Consider the following 18,458-nt stretch of genomic DNA (forward strand, 5'->3'; position numbering starts at 1 on the left):
GAGGAGAGGAATTCCTGCTGCCGCTAGGGTTTGTGGGTAGCAATGTGCGGAGTTGTTAGGGAGGTGTAAGTGAGACCGATATTGAGCCTACGGCCGCCATATAGTCTAACTGTTTCGGAAAGAGAAAGTGTAATTGCCTTGATCTAGTGCCAATCTATGCATTTGGAAGTCAGGTTGGCAACGTTGTGAAAAGAAGAGCTTGGATTTGAAATTGACTTGACGAAGAATCAATTCTACACCAGGACTCAAACAAAAACGGATTAGGTCATTTCAGTGGGGACCAGTGCATAAGAACCGAATTTGTTCATTAAAGCGTCATAAATCGTGTTTGGAGGTGGTATTGCTCATTAAACAAATCTCGTAACAAGCTGTGAAACAGGAACACAGACCTCGTCCGTTGATTGCAGGTACTGCCAAGCTGATCTCGGACATTCAGAATTTTTACGGTCGACAGTTGAAAGACCTGGATTCATCAAATTGCTGCAATGTCGTCTGGAGCGGAGAGGAGACTAGAAAGCCGGCTAAGAAAGCTGGAATCGATGATCAGTGATCCGAAGTCTGTATTGAATTTGGAAAGCCTTCTGGTAAGTTTTTATGTAGGCTATGTTCAGGATAGCTTAATGAACGCTCAGGGTATTCATTAGGACTGGCAGTCTTTAAGTGAAAACCTTTCCAAGTAAAATAAATGAACTTCATAGAGTAATGGTAAATAAGACTTAAAGCAACTCCAACACATGTAAAAACTTGAAGTGCAACTATAATTTGAGAGCTACAAAACCACAACTTCCCCATTCATTCCAAAGTATTCCTAGATCAGCAGTTCCACAGTTCAAACAAGAAAACACAAGCCTATATGTTTGGACCTACATTATCTTTGAGAGACATACCTTCTTTGGGTGGACTTGCTCCAATGCATACCTAGCTGGTTGCTGTTTAAAGTCATGACCCCTCAAAGAATGTCTCTATAGCAAAGTTACCCCATGTTCAGCTTTGGAAGTCTTTGACAACCGACAGGGTTTGTCTGATAAGTAGGCTCTGTTTGTTTACAGTTAGCCATATGTTTTAATCTGAAGTCAAATAGCACAGTCCATCCACATTAAAGCCAACCTTTATCTTCGTCTCTATTTACATAGTTAGGACAAAAGTATGTTTGTATTTCCTCTATCATCTGCAATTGTTGTGGTGCAGGTAACATACATTTTTGTAAATACCTTTTGAGATAATCCACAAACAAAAATGTAGACTGGATAAACGTGATTTTCTAGAGTGCCAGTCATGTACTTCACCATACGGAACTGTACTGTAGTCACTCGTCTGCCTTTGTCTGGAAATATACTAATTCTTGAGGAAATCGTTCCCTCACTTCATGTTTCTGTCAGCACAAAAGGGACATGAGGTAATGCTAAAGTAATCGGGCTAAATATGTCTTCAGTCCCCATTAATACTCTTAAGGATTTTAAATAGGTGCTATAAATTAAAATGTTAAACTGATTGTCAGGCAGATTACATTGTTGTGGGATTAAAGTCAGAAACGGACCAACTAGATTAACACCATAGTCATACAACTTCTGTCTCATGCTGACCTTAGAGAGGACTCTTATACGATGAGTCAGGCTGAGATGGTGCTTCAAGCATGTGGGTCCTACGTGAAAACAAGTCTTCCTCCAAAAATACACAGCTGACTATTTGGTTATTAAAGGACATCATGAGTCACTGCTTGAGAGAGGCCAAGAGAACCCTCTAGAATAAACCAGTGATGCTCTGAAAAGATTGCCCTCCGTAGTCAGTAGTGGTGACTGACTACAGTAAAACGATCTTCTTTAGCCAAGGCCTGCTATCCCTACCTCAAAAGCCGCTAATCATCAGCATCACTCTGATCTGTCTCTTTACCCAACCACTGTACCTAATGTACCCATAGATGGAGACCAAAAGCAAAATGTGTATTCGTAGTGATGTTAGATGTGATTGGGGAGATATAAAGAGTTAGTGTCAAAGCTCCTTTGTAGACAAGGGTCTAACTATGAAAAAACAACCCCCCACACACACACTCACTCCCATACTGTACACACACACTACCACAGGAAGTTGAAATCACATCCTGGAATTGAGGTAGATAACACCACCTCCCATAACATCACTGTACTATTTCCTGTTTGTTCAAGTTTGTTTTCTGGAGGACAAACTGTTCATATTTGTATGAATTTGGGAGGTAACTTAATCAGGATTTGTGTGGAGAACGTACGTACACACACACACACACACAAACGGATCCTATTCCAGATCTCCCAGAACAGAATGCCCAGTAAAGTCTGGACTCTGAGAAGCTGTTTGTCCCATTTTAGACACAGATTCCTTAGTCTATTTCCAACTGCCACCATTACCAAGTGACCTTTCTCTCTCTCTCTCTCTTATTGTTTATCTCCTTTTTTTCTCTCCAATTACATTTCTAATCATCCCTCTTTTTCCCCTAAATCTTTATTATTCTTCAGCTCTCTTTTCTCTCTCAAGCTCTGGCTACCACTCTCTCTATTTAAAGAATTGTTCCACATGCCAGGGACTATCAAACTCTCACCTTGCCTGAGATGAGGGTCAGACCCTCAGATGCCAATACAACATCCCCGGGTTGATTCCAGTTGAGCCCTATCCGGGGGAAATAATATAAACCCCTTCCTGCTCCACTCATTCAAGCTGGTTCAGGGTCTGAATTCAGGTTTCTCTAAATCAATGCTCATTGTAGCAACTCATTATAGCTCTCATACCCAGAACTCCACTGAAACACAAAGAAACACTAATTTAAAACCCCACAGTAAATGGCAAACAATTCTACAAATAAACATTATTGGGGAACCCTTATGTACTTGAGTGACTACTGTATACTGTCTATAGTAGTTGGTAGTATAGTGGGGCTGTCAATGAATATTCTAAATTTGAATATATATTCGAATATATATTTCACATTCGAAACAGAATTCCGAATGTGAAAATTAATATATGAATGTAAAAAACAAAAAAACAACCACGGCAGCAGCAGCAGCGGCAGCAGCAGCGCGTCTGTCTGCTTTGCGGGTGGGTGCGCGCCTAAGCGTCACTGCTGACAGTTGACTTTCGTGGAAGATGGCATAAAGTGCAGAACTCAGCTTGGGTGCAGGCCCCCACCCCTCGCCCCTCGGCTTGGAGCAACGGCCCCGGTGGATTTAGGTGGTATTGCAATTCTTGTTAGACTTCTGGCTCTCCCGGTCGTTTTTTATCTATTAACTCCAGTCAACATTTACAAAACTATCTCCCCCAATAATTTTTCTTAGATTCTCAAACCTGGCTCAAACTACTAGCTTTTTTCCTCTTTTAAAAATGTTTCCTGATATTTGCTAAGTTTGAAACCAATCCGAATAAACCAGCACCCCCATTTACATTTAGTCATTTAGCAGACGCTCTTATCCAGAGCGACTTACAGTACAGGGACATTCCCCCCGAGGCAAGTAGGGTGAAGTGCCCTGCCCAAGGACACAACATCATTTGGCACAGCCGGGAATTGAACCAGCGACCTTCTGATTACTAGCCCGATTCCCTAACAGCTCAGCCATCTGACTCCCTATTTATGCTTACGTCAATAAATGATGCCTGCAAATGTGCTCGCGGATATGAACAGGGCACGAGCACAAAAGTTCACATTGGCCGATTGCCGATTTACTTGGTGCTGAATGAGCCGGGCACGGAGAAATGGCTTGAGTTGCCTGCCCTGTTGTAGCAAGTTTAGCAAATGGTTGTCACACATACATGAAATGTAGTTAATATATTTTATCTCCTCCAATAATTGTTGTTGGATTCTCGAACCTGGCTCATACTGCTAGCTTTTTCATAGAATACATTTTCCCTATTTTTGCTAAGTTTGAGACCAATCCGAAAGGGTAAACTAGCACACAATTTATTTGCTTACGTCAATAAATGTTGCCTGCACATGTGAGAGACAACGAGAGTGAGAGAGTGAGAGAGTGAGAGAGTGAGAGAGTGAGAGAGTGAGAGAGTGAGAGAGTGAGAGAGTGTGAGAGAGTGTGAGAGAGTGTGAGAGAGTGTGAGAGAGAGTGAGAGAGAGTGAGAGAGAGTGTGAGAGAGTGTGAGAGAGGGTGAGAGAGAGTGAGAGAGAGTGAGAGAGAGTGAGAGAGAGTGAGAGAGAGTGAGAGAGAGTGAGAGTGAGTGAGAGAGAGTGAGAGAGTGAGAGAGACGCCAAGGTCTGCGGTCTTAGCCATTAGTTAATTTACTTATTTTTGTGTAGGTTAAATAGGCCTATGTTTAAACTTCCTACAAAAGTTTTACAAAAATCCTACAGTATGTCTCGCATTAAATTGTCCTGTTATTGACCTAATGCGCAACCAGAAATTCGAAAATATTCGAATATATGTGTTATTTTTTTTAAGGGAATATTCGAACGTCACTTTTGATCAATTTTGACAGCCCTATAGTATAGTATACTTGAGTCTGGATGGGGTCTGTTTCATGTCACCTGGACTTTATCTGAAAGATGTCCCGAATTCTGGTAATTGTGTTGTTAATCAGAACTTGCGCACACATTGACACTGCAGCATTTAATTGTTGTTATGTTGTGTCGTCTTCTCTAGTGGGTGTGCTGCATTTGGTTGAACACTGTTATGGAGGGCAGACGGGGCCAAGGGGCGGAAGCGGATGGTTTTAAGAAGGGTTTAATAACAATGCTTGCAGAACACTCAAACTAGTTCAAAGTATGTGCATCTGTGCATCCCCCAAGCTCAAGTCTTTGAGGCCCCATATTTTTCGGATGTTCTCTTCTATTATTGCTGGAATGCTGCCTCAGCAACAGCACTATTGTTCTTCGAATCTTTATTCAACTTCTTCATATTATTGCCTTGCAAGCCTTCGGCGAGCACAACCATTGTTCTCTCTCATATATTATTATTGGTGCAGCGAAGCTGCGGAGCCACTTAAGTCTTTCTACCTTTTCTTACTATTATTAGGGGCCAAGCAGCAAAGCTGCAACATATTGTTTTCTCACATTTTTTATTATTATTTATTTTCCCACCCCTAAGGATCAGTCAATATTTGGACCACAACGTAGGTGAAAAAAGTTTGGTCTTGCTAGCGATTGAGTTGCTTGTATTTTTATTTACGTTCCGTTGCACGGTTTAAGTTGAAGTTGCGTTTTTGTGGCAAAAAGTGCCTTCTGTCAACAAAGGGTAGCTAGCTACGTCACAACGTCATTACACGTTAGCAATGACGCATGGATACGTTCTAGCACGAAAATTGGAGCTTGGATTATGAGTGAAAAATGCCACCCCCAAAAATTACCAACCTTTGGGCTTTGTTGAGAAAGCGATTTTGAGTGTAACTGCAATCTCGTTTTTTTTATTTAGGTCGTGTAGTCTTTGGAATTTGAGCGAGTGCGGGTCACCCGTGAGACCGCCTAGTCTTAGGCGGCAGCCATGCTAGAAAGCGTCATAGTAGTATTTTCGTAATTTTATAGTTCAGTCAATTTTATACGAAAAAAACAGAATGAAGGAAATGTTATGACAAAATGACTATTGTGAAGACAGCCAGGTGGTGAGATTTTAATGTAGGTGGCTGTAAAAACTTTGATTTGTTTACTACGTGAGAGCCCTGTCAGCCTCCATTGACGATTGCGGCAGCTGTTGTCGATCTGCGTCTGATGAGTATTTTCTTAACCCCTGTGTTACCTTAGGGTCATGGGGCCCCTTCAGTCCTTGTGACCCACCGTTGTGTTACAACAACTTTAGCCAATACAAAAATAAAGTGAGGCGTTTTCTTTTAACAGTTGGGCTGTCTCAGACCCCCCACAGTGCGAAGGTTAAGAGAAAATGCTTTTTATTTGTTTTTGTATTGGGTAAAGTTGTCACAACACAATCGTCATGACCCAAAGGCAGCACAAGAGTTAATTTTGTACCGGGTCAATTCTACATCAAAAGGGAGGGCAGTGTTTTAAAGTGTAATATGGCGATTGCGAAGACAGCCAGCAGGTCAGCATATTTTTGTGATTTGTGTCAAACTTGGAATTTGAGTGAGACCGTGTCTTGTTTTGACGTTAGCCTCAGAGTCAGACTTGGCTCGTTGGCAGTGTTTAGTACTGTCTTCCATGCCACACAGGGTTGCCAGGTCTTTCTGACAAAACCAGCCCAATGGCCAATCAAAACCATTCCAAAACCAGCCCACTGGCCAATAAAACCAGCCCCAAAACCAGCCCAATATCAGAACTCAAAATATGCCCCTGCCAAACCATATACACTGCTTTTAAAGTCCAACAGCATTGCTATCATTGCCAAATGTATTGTAATATCTACAAAGTAACACCAAATGTTTAGTATGCCAGCATTAAAACCAGTTTTCAGGAGGTTTTCTCAGGAGACTGAGAGCATTAGGCACGTGTGCACACGCACAGTGCATGTGTGTATGTGGGCGTGTCCCATGTCCATGTGTGCACGTGCTGATCTGGAGTCAGTTTGGTAGGATTTGGGTAAAAATTAATTATTTCATTTAAAATATGAATGTTTATTTAAAGACATTCATGTAATTTGCATGCACAATAGGTCTACCCGAACCAGCGGACAAAAAGTTAAACCCGCGGCAACACTTCAAAAGTTGCCCAATTCCACGGGAAAACCGCGGACCTGGCAACACTGATGCCACAGCTAAACTTAATTATGTCAAAAGAAACATTCTCATTTCCGGCGCTTTCAAACAATCAGTGAAGTGTGGCTAGCAACAGCAGCTAGCTTGCCTCTAGCAAACTTATTTTGAATTAGCCATGTCCCCCTAAATTAATGTCAAACGTATTTACGTTTTGGGGGGGCATATTTTCAGTTAGCAGACGGTACTGTCTGAATTGCAATTCCATCTGAAATACTGCCAGTGACAACGTTATTACTAGGGTTGCAAAATTCCGGAAATATTCAAAGTTGGAAACTTTCCACGGGAATTAACGGAAATAAGCGGGAATTAACAGGAATAAACTGGAAATTTGGGGGTAATTTAACTGTATTTACCTTGTCATAAGCAGACATGCATGCATTGTCATAAGCAGACATGCATGCAAACATTTATAATACAACTTGTGTGGACATACAGACATCCTACTCTCACTGCTGTATAAATGTAGTCTACTGTATATAAATAAACTTGGTATTAAAATGAACATGGCTTCAGTTTACCAAGTAATCAATATGCTAGGTAATGACAAACAGTGTTGGGAAAGTTCACTTTTTACATGTACTAGTTCAGTTCATAGTTCACAAGTTTTTTTATGAACTAGTTCAGTTCATAATTCAAAATGTTTAACTAAGTTCACAGCTCCAAAAATGTATTTCAATATGTTACAAGCTATAATTGAAATCTCTCTGTTTGCAATACTGCTCTTGGCCTCTACGCAATTCGTCACTTTCACACTTGCCAGGCATAGGGCTGAAATGTTCAGACGCAACACTGATGACAAAGACGTTAAAAAATAACAGAATGTTTTATGTTTAAGTTTATGTTTCTGGCAGACAATGTTCCCAACCAGCTGCATTCAGGGTCCAGCTGAGCTAGGCGTGCATAGCCTTGGTCTCAACTACATTTAAGTTTCCTGTTATATGCTTTTGCAAAAAAAACTTTGGCAGGTGTTTTTTCTCCAAAGTTCCCCAAATTCCCAAGCCAAAATACCCGTGGAAACTTTCCAGAAATGTACCGGAAACTTTCCGCCTCTTTGCAACCCTAGTTGTTACAGTAGCTTGTTTCAAAGGGGGTTTGCTTGTTTCAAAGGGTGTTCTTAATGAATTATGTAATGAGTAGGCTAAATGCTTGAAAATATCACTAGAAGGGAAAACGGACCCACCTGCAACCGACGCAAGCAAGCACACCCTACAATTTCCCCAGAAATTGTACCCTCTCAAGTTATTATTCTATTTCTTCTGTCGCACCTTTCAGCTCCTTCAAATTTTCAGCTGTTAAAACCATTCAGCTATCGAAAAATTCAGTAGTTTCAGGGGTTTCCAGCTATGAGTTTTCAGCTTTCTACCTCTTATGCTTAATAATATTTTTAACATGGTTTTCAAATTGAAATCCTCTTAAACTTTTTCAACTTTTAAATCCTTCTTCCTCAATCCTTCAGAGACAGACACCATTTAAACCTTAAAATGTTGACAAAACTGTACACTATAAAAAAAAAAAAATCAGCTTCCAAACTATTCAATATTTTTTAATTCATTTCAGCTTTCAGCATTCCAATGCATTTTCTGCAGGAAATTTACTTCTAGTTACAAATGCTCCTTTTTACTGTATCATCTAGTAGCATGACCTACCACACCACAGTGAGTGTGTAAAGTCTGATCATGTCCATTTTGTTTTCTTTCAGGATTCTATGAATGCCTTGGCTGTGGACTTAGACTACCCAGCGCTACGGAAAAACAAAAACATAGAGGCCTTTCTGAACAGATGTAACTCCTCTCATTAATTTTGTATTGCCCCTAAGCATATTTTAGATGCTCCATATAAACGTTTAGATGTAAATACATGTCTACATAGATTCTTCAGAGACTGTTGAGGATATTTACACTGCTTCAGAAGAAGCCTTAACTGCAGATTACCATAATCTATTTGCCCCCCAAAAAACTTTGACACAAATGTTTCCAGGGGCTTAAGTACATAGTAATTGTTTATCAACAAATTTGTAGAGAAGACATTTATTTTAAATGGAATGGGTTGGCTCGACTGAAAGGGGGCATGTAGTGGAGTCATTCTAGCTCTGCTTTAATATATATAGTGATTGTGCTCAGTTTGTGGATGTATATGTACTGAAGTAGGATGTATTGAACTACGATTACAGTATTCTTGACCTCTAAATGGCCATATGTAATACCATCAAACACTAACAAAGCTTTTTGAAGAAATAATATATATAGCACAGTCTTACTTTGTATGTTGTTTGTGGCCAAAATTTATTTTCGGGATACAGTTGTATTGTAACCTGTGTGACACAGTGTGTCTCCTTTCCCATAGATGAGAAGGTGGTGGGTCGCCTGCGCGAGCTGCAGGTAAAACTGGAGGACTTTGAAAGGGTGAAGCTGATAGGCCGAGGAGCCTACGGGGAGGTGCAACTGGTGAGTTTTTTTCTCTATATCATAAGCTCCTTTAAAGGAGCTTCTTAAAGGGATGAGATGATTGTGGAGGAGGGGACATGTTCCTGTTTTTGTGTGTAGAGCCATGGGCATCTGCTTTTCCTCTGCCGTGTCTCTCCTTGTAATCAAAACTAGTTTGAACAGGCTTAGGACGTAGGAGAAAAGAGAGATTCATTCCTTGTTTGAAGTGTTCCGTGAAAGAGTGGTGGAGTTGGAGGGGGCCTGTCCTCCATGTGGGTTTTTGCTATTCTGGCATGTGAATGTTTGTGATCCATGTTTTATTGTCTGGGTGTGTGTGTGCGTTTCATCATGTCTCTCTGCCCTGACGACAGGTACGACACAAGGCCTCCAGAAATGTGTACGCAATGAAACAACTCAGCAAGTTTGAGATGATCAAACGCTCAGACTCTGCCTTCTTCTGGGAGGAGCGAGACATCATGGCCTTCTCCAACAGTCCCTGGGTAGTCCAGGTGGGACATGATGTACCCCCCCCCCCACACACACACACACATCCCAACACAGTATCTACCTTCATATAATATAACTAAGACTGAAGTCAATCAGCATTTCTGTACCATCCCTAGCTGTGCTGTGCCTTCCAAGATGATCGTTATCTCTACATGGTCATGGAGTTCATGCCTGGCGGGGACTTAGTCACCTTGACGATGAACTATGATATGCCAGAGAAGTGGGCTCGCTTCTACTTGGCTGAGGTGGTTCTAGCTCTGGATGCCATCCACTCCATGGGCTTCATCCACCGGGACGTGAAGCCAGACAATATGCTACTGGATGGGAAAGGACACCTCAAACTGGCCGATTTCGGTACCTGCATGAAGATGGACTCAGTGAGTTATTTGGGGTCAGAAATACAACTGAGTGAATTCAGAATGTATCTTTTATATGTATATATATGGGCAGGCCCCAGATATAAAAATTCTGAGAGAGTAGAGCAGACTTTAATCAAACTTGACTGATATTGGGGGGCAAGTTACACTTTTACAGACGTAGTACCAGCCGCAAGAGAACATTTACAAAAATAACAGGATTTCATTTTAACTAACTCTTCAATGTACTACTTGGCAAAAGCTTTTGTTAGAATATTATTTCCAATAATTTCTAGTTCTGAAAGGACACAGCGGATTCCTTGCATTTAGACTTTATATATATATATATATATATATAAAGTCTAAATGCAATATATATATATATATATATTAGTGCTGTCAAACGATTAAAATATTTAATCGCGATTAATTGCATTAATGTCATAGTTAACTCGCGATTAATCAATTAATCACACATTTTTATCTGTTCTAAATGTCCCTTGATTTCTTTTTGTCCCATTCTTTTTTCAATTTTAAAGCTCTTATCAACATGGAAAAGTGGTTCGGATTGCTTCGTGCAAATATTTTTTTATTAAAAACAACATTGCAATCGCCTGGCTTTGACGAGGGGGCGGAGAATTCGCATGAATCGCATCAGCTGTGTGCTTGGCCATCAAGTGGTATTTCAGACTGGACGTGCTGCGATGATAACTCAGTTTACAACGACAAAACACACAGATCACTTTGGTCTTGTCAATGGAACCATTTGGCAACTTTTTAAAAGTAAACTTTCCATTCAGAATCTTATTGGCATCCATTTCGGCGTCTCGCACTCGCCATCCACTCAAAACAACGTTAGCCTACTACCGGAGAATGTCTAATATCCGTAAACGGGCTCTGCTACTACTCTTTAGCCGGCTCGCAAGCCAAACAAGTGTGTGTGTGGCGTGCCTGTTGTTTTATTTCCGGTCTAGCTAGATCCGGTGTGGTGTTGTAGTCTTTCTAACGTCGGTAATTGTTGCAACAGCATGTGAAAAAAACTACAAAGTTTGCTAGGCCAAAAAGAGCGTTAATCCCGCGATAAAAAAATTGACGCCGTTAATTTGGGTTTGCGTTAACGCTGTTAATAACGCGTTAAACTGACAGCACTAATATATATATATATACAGTGCCCTCCAAAAGTATTGGAACAGTGAGGCCAATTCCTTTATTTTTGCTGTAGACTGAAAACATTTGGGCTTGACATCAAACGATGAATGTGAAACCAGAGATCAACGTTTCAGCTTTTATTTCCAGGTATTTACATCAGGATCTGATGCACAAATTAGAAAATATCACCTTTTTGTTCGAACCCACCCATTTGTCACGTGAGTAAAAGTATTGGAACATATGACTGACAGGTGTGTTTTGTTGCCCAGGTGTGTCCTATTACATACATTATTCAATCAATAAATACCACTGAATGTCTACACTCAGGTTCAGATTGGGTAAGATAGGTTTTGTCTATGCAGACTGTATTCAGAGGTGAAAACAACATGAAAACCGGAGCGCTGTCTTTGGGTGAAAAACAAGCAATTGTGAGTCTTAGAGAAGATGGAAAATCAATCAGAGCCATTGCAGAAACATTGGCCATAGCCAGTACAACCATTTGGAATGTCCTGAAGAAGAAGAAAACTACTGGTGTACTAAGTAACAGACGTCGAACAGGTAGACCAAGGAAAACATCAGCAGTTGATGACAGAAACATTGTGAGAGCTGTAAAGAAAGACCCTAAAACAACTGTTAGTGAGATCAGCAACAACCTCCAGATGGCAGGAGTGAAGGTATCACTATCTACTGTTCGCAGAAGACTTCATGAACAAAAGTACAAGGGCTACACCAGAAGATGCAAACCACTCATTAGCAAGAAGAATAGGAAGGCCAGGCTGGAATTTGCCAAAAAGTACAGAGATGAACCTCAAAAATTCTGGGACAAAGTTTTATGGACTGATGAGACAAAGATTAACTTTTACCAAAGTGATGGAAAGGCTAAAGTTTGGAGAAAGAAAGGAACTGCTCATGATCCCAAACACACAAGCTCATCTGTGAAACACGGTGGAGGTAATGTCATGGCTTGGGCTTGCATGGCTTCTTCTAGGACGGGCTCATTAATCTTCATTGAGGATGTAACACATGATGGCAGCAGCAAAATGAACTCGGAAGTCTACAGAAACATTTTGTCTGCCAATTTAAGGAAAGATGCAACCAAACTGATTGGCAGAGCCTTCATCATGCAGCAAGATAACGACCCAAAACACACTGCCAAAACAACAAAGGAGTTCATCAGGGGCAAGAAATGGAAGGTATTAGACTGGCCAAGTCAATCTCCAGACTTAAACCCTATAGAGCATGCATTTTACCTGCTTAAGAGGAGACTGAAGGGAGGAACCCCACAAAACAAACAACAACTGAAAGAGGCTGCAGTGAAAGCCTGGGAAAGCATCAAAAAGGAAGAATGCAAAAGTTTGGTGACGTCAATGGGTCACAGACTTGCTGCAGTTATTGAAAGCAAAGGATTTGCAACTAAATATTAAGTCTTATTCACTTAAATATGTTTTAAGTATATCTGTTCCAATACTTTTGCTCACATGACAAATGGGTGGATTCAAACAAAATGTGATATTTTCTTAGTTGTGCATCAGATCCTGATGTAAATACCTGGAAATAAAAGCTGAAACGTTGATCTCTGGTCTCACGTTCATTATTTGATGTCAAGCCCAAATGTTTTCAGTCTACAGCAAAAATAAAGGAATTCGCCTCACTGTTCCAATACTTTTGGAGGGCACTGTATATATAAATGTGTGGGGGGAGAGAACTCAGGAGTGAACTCAGGTTCCCAGTGCTCCCGGTTACCACCTTGTGTTGGGTTTTGGAAATGACTCTATACTAATTACTTTACCCCTTACTTATGTTATGTCATTTAAGTTAAATTGGATTTTACAGAGGTAATAGCAAATAGAAAATAGCTTTAAGCCTTGGCTGTACCTTCAATGTGTGTATGTGTGTTTAGACAGGAGAGTCTTGTTTTTCCCAATGGGCCAATTTGACTGACAGCCAACAATCCATGAACACACAACAACATGACAAAACCGCTATTCAGAACAAACAATGTCAAAATGTAAGAAAAAAAATGTGCGTAGCCGTAGGAATTACCCAGTAACAAGACACGGAGTACCAAATAAGATGGGGTATGTGTGTTCTGTCTCAGACGGGCATGGTGCACTGTGACACGGCAGTGGGCACACCAGACTACATTTCACCAGAGGTCCTGAAGTCTCAGGGTGGTGACGGGTACTACGGCCGTGAGTGTGACTGGTGGTCTGTGGGTGTCTTCGTCTTTGAGATGCTAGTCGGTGAGTGATTTCACTTTCACCTCTTGTCACAAGACTTGTATATTGTGTCCCAAATAATCTGTGTTAGCTGGATTAGAGAAGTGGTTGCTTCCTGTTTGTTTGTTTTGACTTTTAACTATTACCACCCTTACTACTGTAATCTCTCTACGTGCTTGATCATGTAAAAACAGACAGTTTTTGCCTGTCCATGTCACTTTTTCCTTTATCTTTACATCTGTATGTCTAAGCTTTTTATAATATAAGACTTTCTCTCTTTCCATCTCTCTCAGGTGAAACTCCGTTCTACGCAGATTCACTGGTGGGAACCTACGGAAAGATCATGGACCATCAGAACTCCCTTTACTTCCCAGAAGACATGGAGATGTCCCAGAATGCCAAGGACCTCATCTGTGCCTTTCTATCTGACAGGTACAGGACAAAACTAAACAATTTGAAATCCTTACTGGTTCATTGCACTTACTTACGTTACTGGAGTAACGGTGGCTGTTGAGCACCATAGGTGGCAGTTTGTGTCTGCAGAGATTTGCACAATGGTCCTGTTGTGCCAGATGAGAACAAATTAGGACAGATTAATACTTTCACCATGGCATTCCACAGCTCCATCCTGGTTGACCTCTCTCACCTGGCAGGATGACCTTAGTCACACCTTCCTGTGAAGTCATAGTACTCTTCTTGAAGTGAGATGGGGAAGGAGAGTGAGGTGTGCGTGAGAGAAAAGTTGAGGGTCAGATGATGAAAGGAAAGCTGGCCAGAATAGTTTTTTTTGTTGCTATGTATGTTCTGTGTCATCACAAAATAATTTATCAAATAAAGACTGTGATTGTATCGAATGAGTTTCAATTATAGTAGATTATTAATAGTGCACATTAGTGATAGTAGTGGAGATGGTTTACTAATAAATGTCGTAATAACTGTATTTCTAGCAGTAGTGTTGGAAGCAGCTATAGGTTAATGAAGACAGGAAGACTGAATGGGGTGTTAGGGAAGATCAGGAGCCCTGCCCTCAGGTAGAGCCCATTTCCTGTTTACATTAGTAGCCCGCCCCATGAGAGGAAGTGGGAGGGCTACTGGAGAGATCGAACACTGAGCCCTTCTGCTGCAGCACAAGCCTGCCTTTTACTTGCTCTCTCTCCATTTATTTACTTTCTTACTCACTCCACCATCACTCATCACAACCCCACAAACACACTCTCTGTTCCTACACACAGTGTACATTTACCTTTTGTAAATAAAAAAATAATACAATTTATTAATTTAGTGTACATTGTGACTTGCTCAGTCACCCCCACCACACACTCTAAAAACAGAACCTGTAAAAACTCATTCACTGACTCACTCCTTCATACATTCAGTTCTTTAGTGTATTCTAACTTATAGAAGACTTGTGTTTCAGCACCTCTTTTTAAATTTTTTCTGGTTTTACTGTTTCTGGTCTGCCTCTCAATGTGTTCAAGTTTTCCGTTTTCCACTCCTCTATTTCTCTCGCTCTCTCACCCTTTCTCTGTATCTCTGTTTCGAACTCATTCACTCACTCACACACTCACTCATTACTATCCCATTCTAATTTCCTCTTGCTCCCTCTCTCGCTGTCTCTGTTGTCTGTGTCTACCTTGGGTGTTCAGATTTAGTTCGACTGAGCTGGATAACACCCCCCCTACTCTCCTCTGCTCTGTGCAGCCCCCGCACCCCCTATCCTCTCTTCCTCTTGGCTGGGGCTGGAATGTCCCACACGTGGCAGCCCAAACTGCCGCACCCCTTCAGTCTTTTACCCAATGCAGAGGAGGGAGGAGGAAAAAGAGAGAGAGTCAGTGGTGTTGATGTTGTCTTAGTCCTGCCTCACTACCCTACCCTAGCTCCAGCCTTTGGCGTCTATTCTCACCATCTTCTCGGATCAAAAATCTATTTTAGTTTCCCTGCTCTTTCCTGGTTTGTGCAGTAGACACAGAGGTCAGTCTAGGGGCTGTCATTCACTGCCATTGCTGCAATTGTGTGGTTGATTTGATTGCCCAGCCTGGTCAATGGTCAGAACCTAGTGGTTATACTGGCCTTGGGGATAGTGCTCTTTGTGTCAATTTTGCAGAGCCGGTTGGGCTAGGACTGTCTGACCGCTCCGTCCCATTGCTATGTACAGGGAAGTGCGTCTGGGTCGCAACAGTGTGGATGAGATCAAGAAACACCCTTTCTTCAGGAACGACCAGTGGACCTTCGAGACCATCCGAGAGAGTATGTATGCGTTTTTGTGTGTCTATGTACTTCTATGCATGTATAAACTCTGTATGCCAGTTAATCTGATAATGACCGTATTGCATTTATTCGTATGTGGGTGCAGGTGTTTGCGCATGTTTCCATATATTCCTACCAGTCACCTTCTTCTTCTACTCTACTCTGCACGTAGTTCATTCCCGATGCTGGAGCCAGTGAGGCCATTGAAAAAAGTATATAATTACCAGACTGTATAGCACTGTATAGATTCTATGTACACCCTGAGTAAAACACACATGAAGGTGTAGGATTGTTTTAATCAGTTCCTTACTCTTTCTTTCTTTTTTCTTTCCTTTCATGCTTTCTTTTGCCCTTCATTCTTTCCTTACGTCACTTAGTTGTTTGCCTATTTTAATCATTGCACACCAGGGATCAGCAGTGGAGACATTGCCTGCTCTACTCCTGTTATTTAAAATACCTCAAGCCACCTTGGACAGGGTAAAGGAAGTGTATATTTCTTTGGTCTCTCTCCCTCTTGCTCTCTCTTTCCTTCACCTGGCTCTGATTAAGAACGAGTCATAACTCCAGACCATTGCCAAGGCAGGCGTAACACTAAACCACCACTGAACCCCTGTGTGTATGTGTGTGTGTGTGTGTTATCAAACCCCACTGTTTTCATCATTACTTTCTCTTAATGTGCTTCAAACAGAACCAACAACTATTGAAGCACACGTTATCTGTTTGCATGTGCACGTGTGTACGCACACACCTGTGAACGTGTCTGGCGCCTACAGCTTGGCCCTGCCACAGCCAACAACAGAGGCCTGCTCGCAACCCAGTCCTCTCATTCGCCGGGGTAAACCAGCCCATTCCTTATTGCTCTAAATTAAGCCCTCGGATGTGGGTGACTGGGTAGTGAGTGAGTGAGAGACGGTGAGGGTGGCGGGTGGGGCTGGCGTTGTGGATTGGCAAAATGAGAAAGGGTGCTTCAGATTGAGAGCTGGTCCCTCTTCCTCACTCTCACTGTGGCCACAGCTGCCTGTCATTAGCGAGCCCCTATCAGAGAGCATGCTGGGAAAAGCCGAGCCACAAGGGGCCACTGGGTTGGAGTGGCTTGTATCTCTCTGTCTCACCACACACTGTGCGTTTCTTAGTTCTTTCCCTTTCATTCTGTTTTCTTTTATTTCCCCTATCCGTCTCAAGTCTGTTCTACCATTTTAAATTACGTTATTGAGCTTTAGTTATGTGAATACTTCGAGTCTTCTGGCTGGAGATAGATGGAGCCACTTTAGATAGATACAATCAAAAATGGCTTCTGGTTTCCTAGATACTTAGATCCCAATGATGTCTCGTAGACAGCACTAGCATTTACATGCAGAGGGCATGGGTCAAATGTGTGAAGCAGCGTTTGCTAAAAAATCCCCCAAAAAATATAAATAAAGTGACAGTGCGAGAATCTGCTTACTTCTACACAGTTTAACTCCACGCATGTGTCAAGACGACAGTTTAGCCAAAAAGCGAAGAGAGAATTAGTTAAGAGATAAATTTACCATGTCCACACTGACTAGTTGTTAATGTATCCATAAAGCCATTGCTAAAAACATACATAGTAATAAGTTATTTATTTTTACAGTATGAAAGAATTCTTGTCCATTTGGGCCACTGGTGAATTATGCCTAAATACGACAAAGGAATAGACGTTAAGTTGCACTCATGTAAGGAAAGAAGGGTTCCCACTCATCCACCCTGGGATCCTCCTCCATCCTTGCTTTCCAGTGGTAGAATGAACTCTTCTGAAAATGATCAAAGTATCAGTTGATAAGCACGGCACCATATACAGCACTTAAATGTGCAGTACTCTTGTTTCTTTGGATAAAAGCACCTGCTCTATAGCGTGTAATTTATTAAAGGCAGTGTGTAAAGGTGCCATATTCTCTCCTTTCCCACTATTCCACTGATAACAGTGTTGTCTAGAATGGCACACATCTACAATGGTGGACATACCATTTCCCTGAAAGATAGACCCCCAGTGGACGCAACACTTGCCCGATTGCGGCAATGCCAGTTTCCAATGTACATATCTGTTTTTCATATAATTAACTTTACTTATGCAATAGTTTCTGTTTAATCAATCTGCTTGATGTTGTTTGTGACCCTAAGGCCCCCAAACAAGACACTTCTCCGACTTTTCACAATCCCGAATATTTTTTCAATAATTTGTCTTCACTCAAGAATCACTCATTGTTCAGAACCAGTTCAGCGAGACATTTACTTGTTAAATCAGACAAATTATGGCTGTTTTAACAGCCATGTGAGGTAAATATCGGAGTTGACAGGGTTGTGGACAAGGATCTATGAAGACAAATGGGCCTACTCTTCACGTATGCTGTGTTTATAAATCTCACAAAAACCTTATTGGACAGTATTTCAGTTTTTTCCTTATGCATTCGTTAATGAATGAATGAATATAGAATTTGATATTTGACCCCAGGACTCACAAGAATTTGGGTCCAAAACATATCTCTGTTCTTTAGACCTTTGACACATTTCTGAGTCTACAGTTGAAACGCCATTAAAGATACTCTGTTACTTTTGAGTGGGGACAAGTAGGATAGTTTTCTCTCTGAGTGTATGTGGGTGTGTGTCTGAAAGGCACAGTGTGTGCAGGGCACAAAGCGTGTACTGTGGGAATGAGGAGAGGAGTGTCGTCAGCTTGCTGTTCACTGCTACCTCTCCTGCTGCTTGTGCCTATGTTGGCTCAGCATGCACACCTGGGAGCTGGTGCTTGGAAAAGACACACACACTTAGATTTAATCACACGTGGACTGTGCAAGTATTAGAGAGTCACATGAGGACTATTTTTCCCAAACCCACTCTTTCCTCTCGCATACTGTACCTCGTTTTCC

The 18,458-nt window shown here is 41.5% G+C and overlaps 1 protein-coding gene across 7 annotated transcripts in view; it reads left to right on the top strand.

Annotated features, from left to right (window-relative positions):
- The window catches only part of LOC124487466 (rho-associated protein kinase 2-like), a 39,190-nt gene continuing 20,732 nt past the window's right edge, over window positions 1-18,458 (top strand). For 3 of the 7 annotated variants that reach the window (XM_047049822.1, XM_047049821.1, XM_047049824.1), the window contains exons 1-8: window positions 2-584; window positions 8,372-8,453; window positions 9,016-9,116; window positions 9,467-9,604; window positions 9,719-9,979; window positions 13,206-13,350; window positions 13,620-13,758; window positions 15,482-15,573. In XM_047049822.1, coding sequence (XP_046905778.1) covers window positions 486-584; window positions 8,372-8,453; window positions 9,016-9,116; window positions 9,467-9,604; window positions 9,719-9,979; window positions 13,206-13,350; window positions 13,620-13,758; window positions 15,482-15,573 — 1,057 coding nt within the window. In that variant the 5' untranslated portion in view covers window positions 2-485. Of the gene's footprint in view, window positions 585-8,371; window positions 8,454-9,015; window positions 9,117-9,466; window positions 9,605-9,718; window positions 9,980-13,205; window positions 13,351-13,619; window positions 13,759-15,481; window positions 15,574-18,458 lie in introns of all 7 variants that reach the window. The other 4 variants (XM_047049823.1, XM_047049825.1, XM_047049826.1 and 1 more) reach the window with 4 other exon arrangements.

Source organism: Hypomesus transpacificus, chromosome 26 (genome assembly GCF_021917145.1).
Source record: "Hypomesus transpacificus isolate Combined female chromosome 26, fHypTra1, whole genome shotgun sequence".
Classification (NCBI taxonomy): Eukaryota; Metazoa; Chordata; class Actinopteri; order Osmeriformes; family Osmeridae; genus Hypomesus; species Hypomesus transpacificus.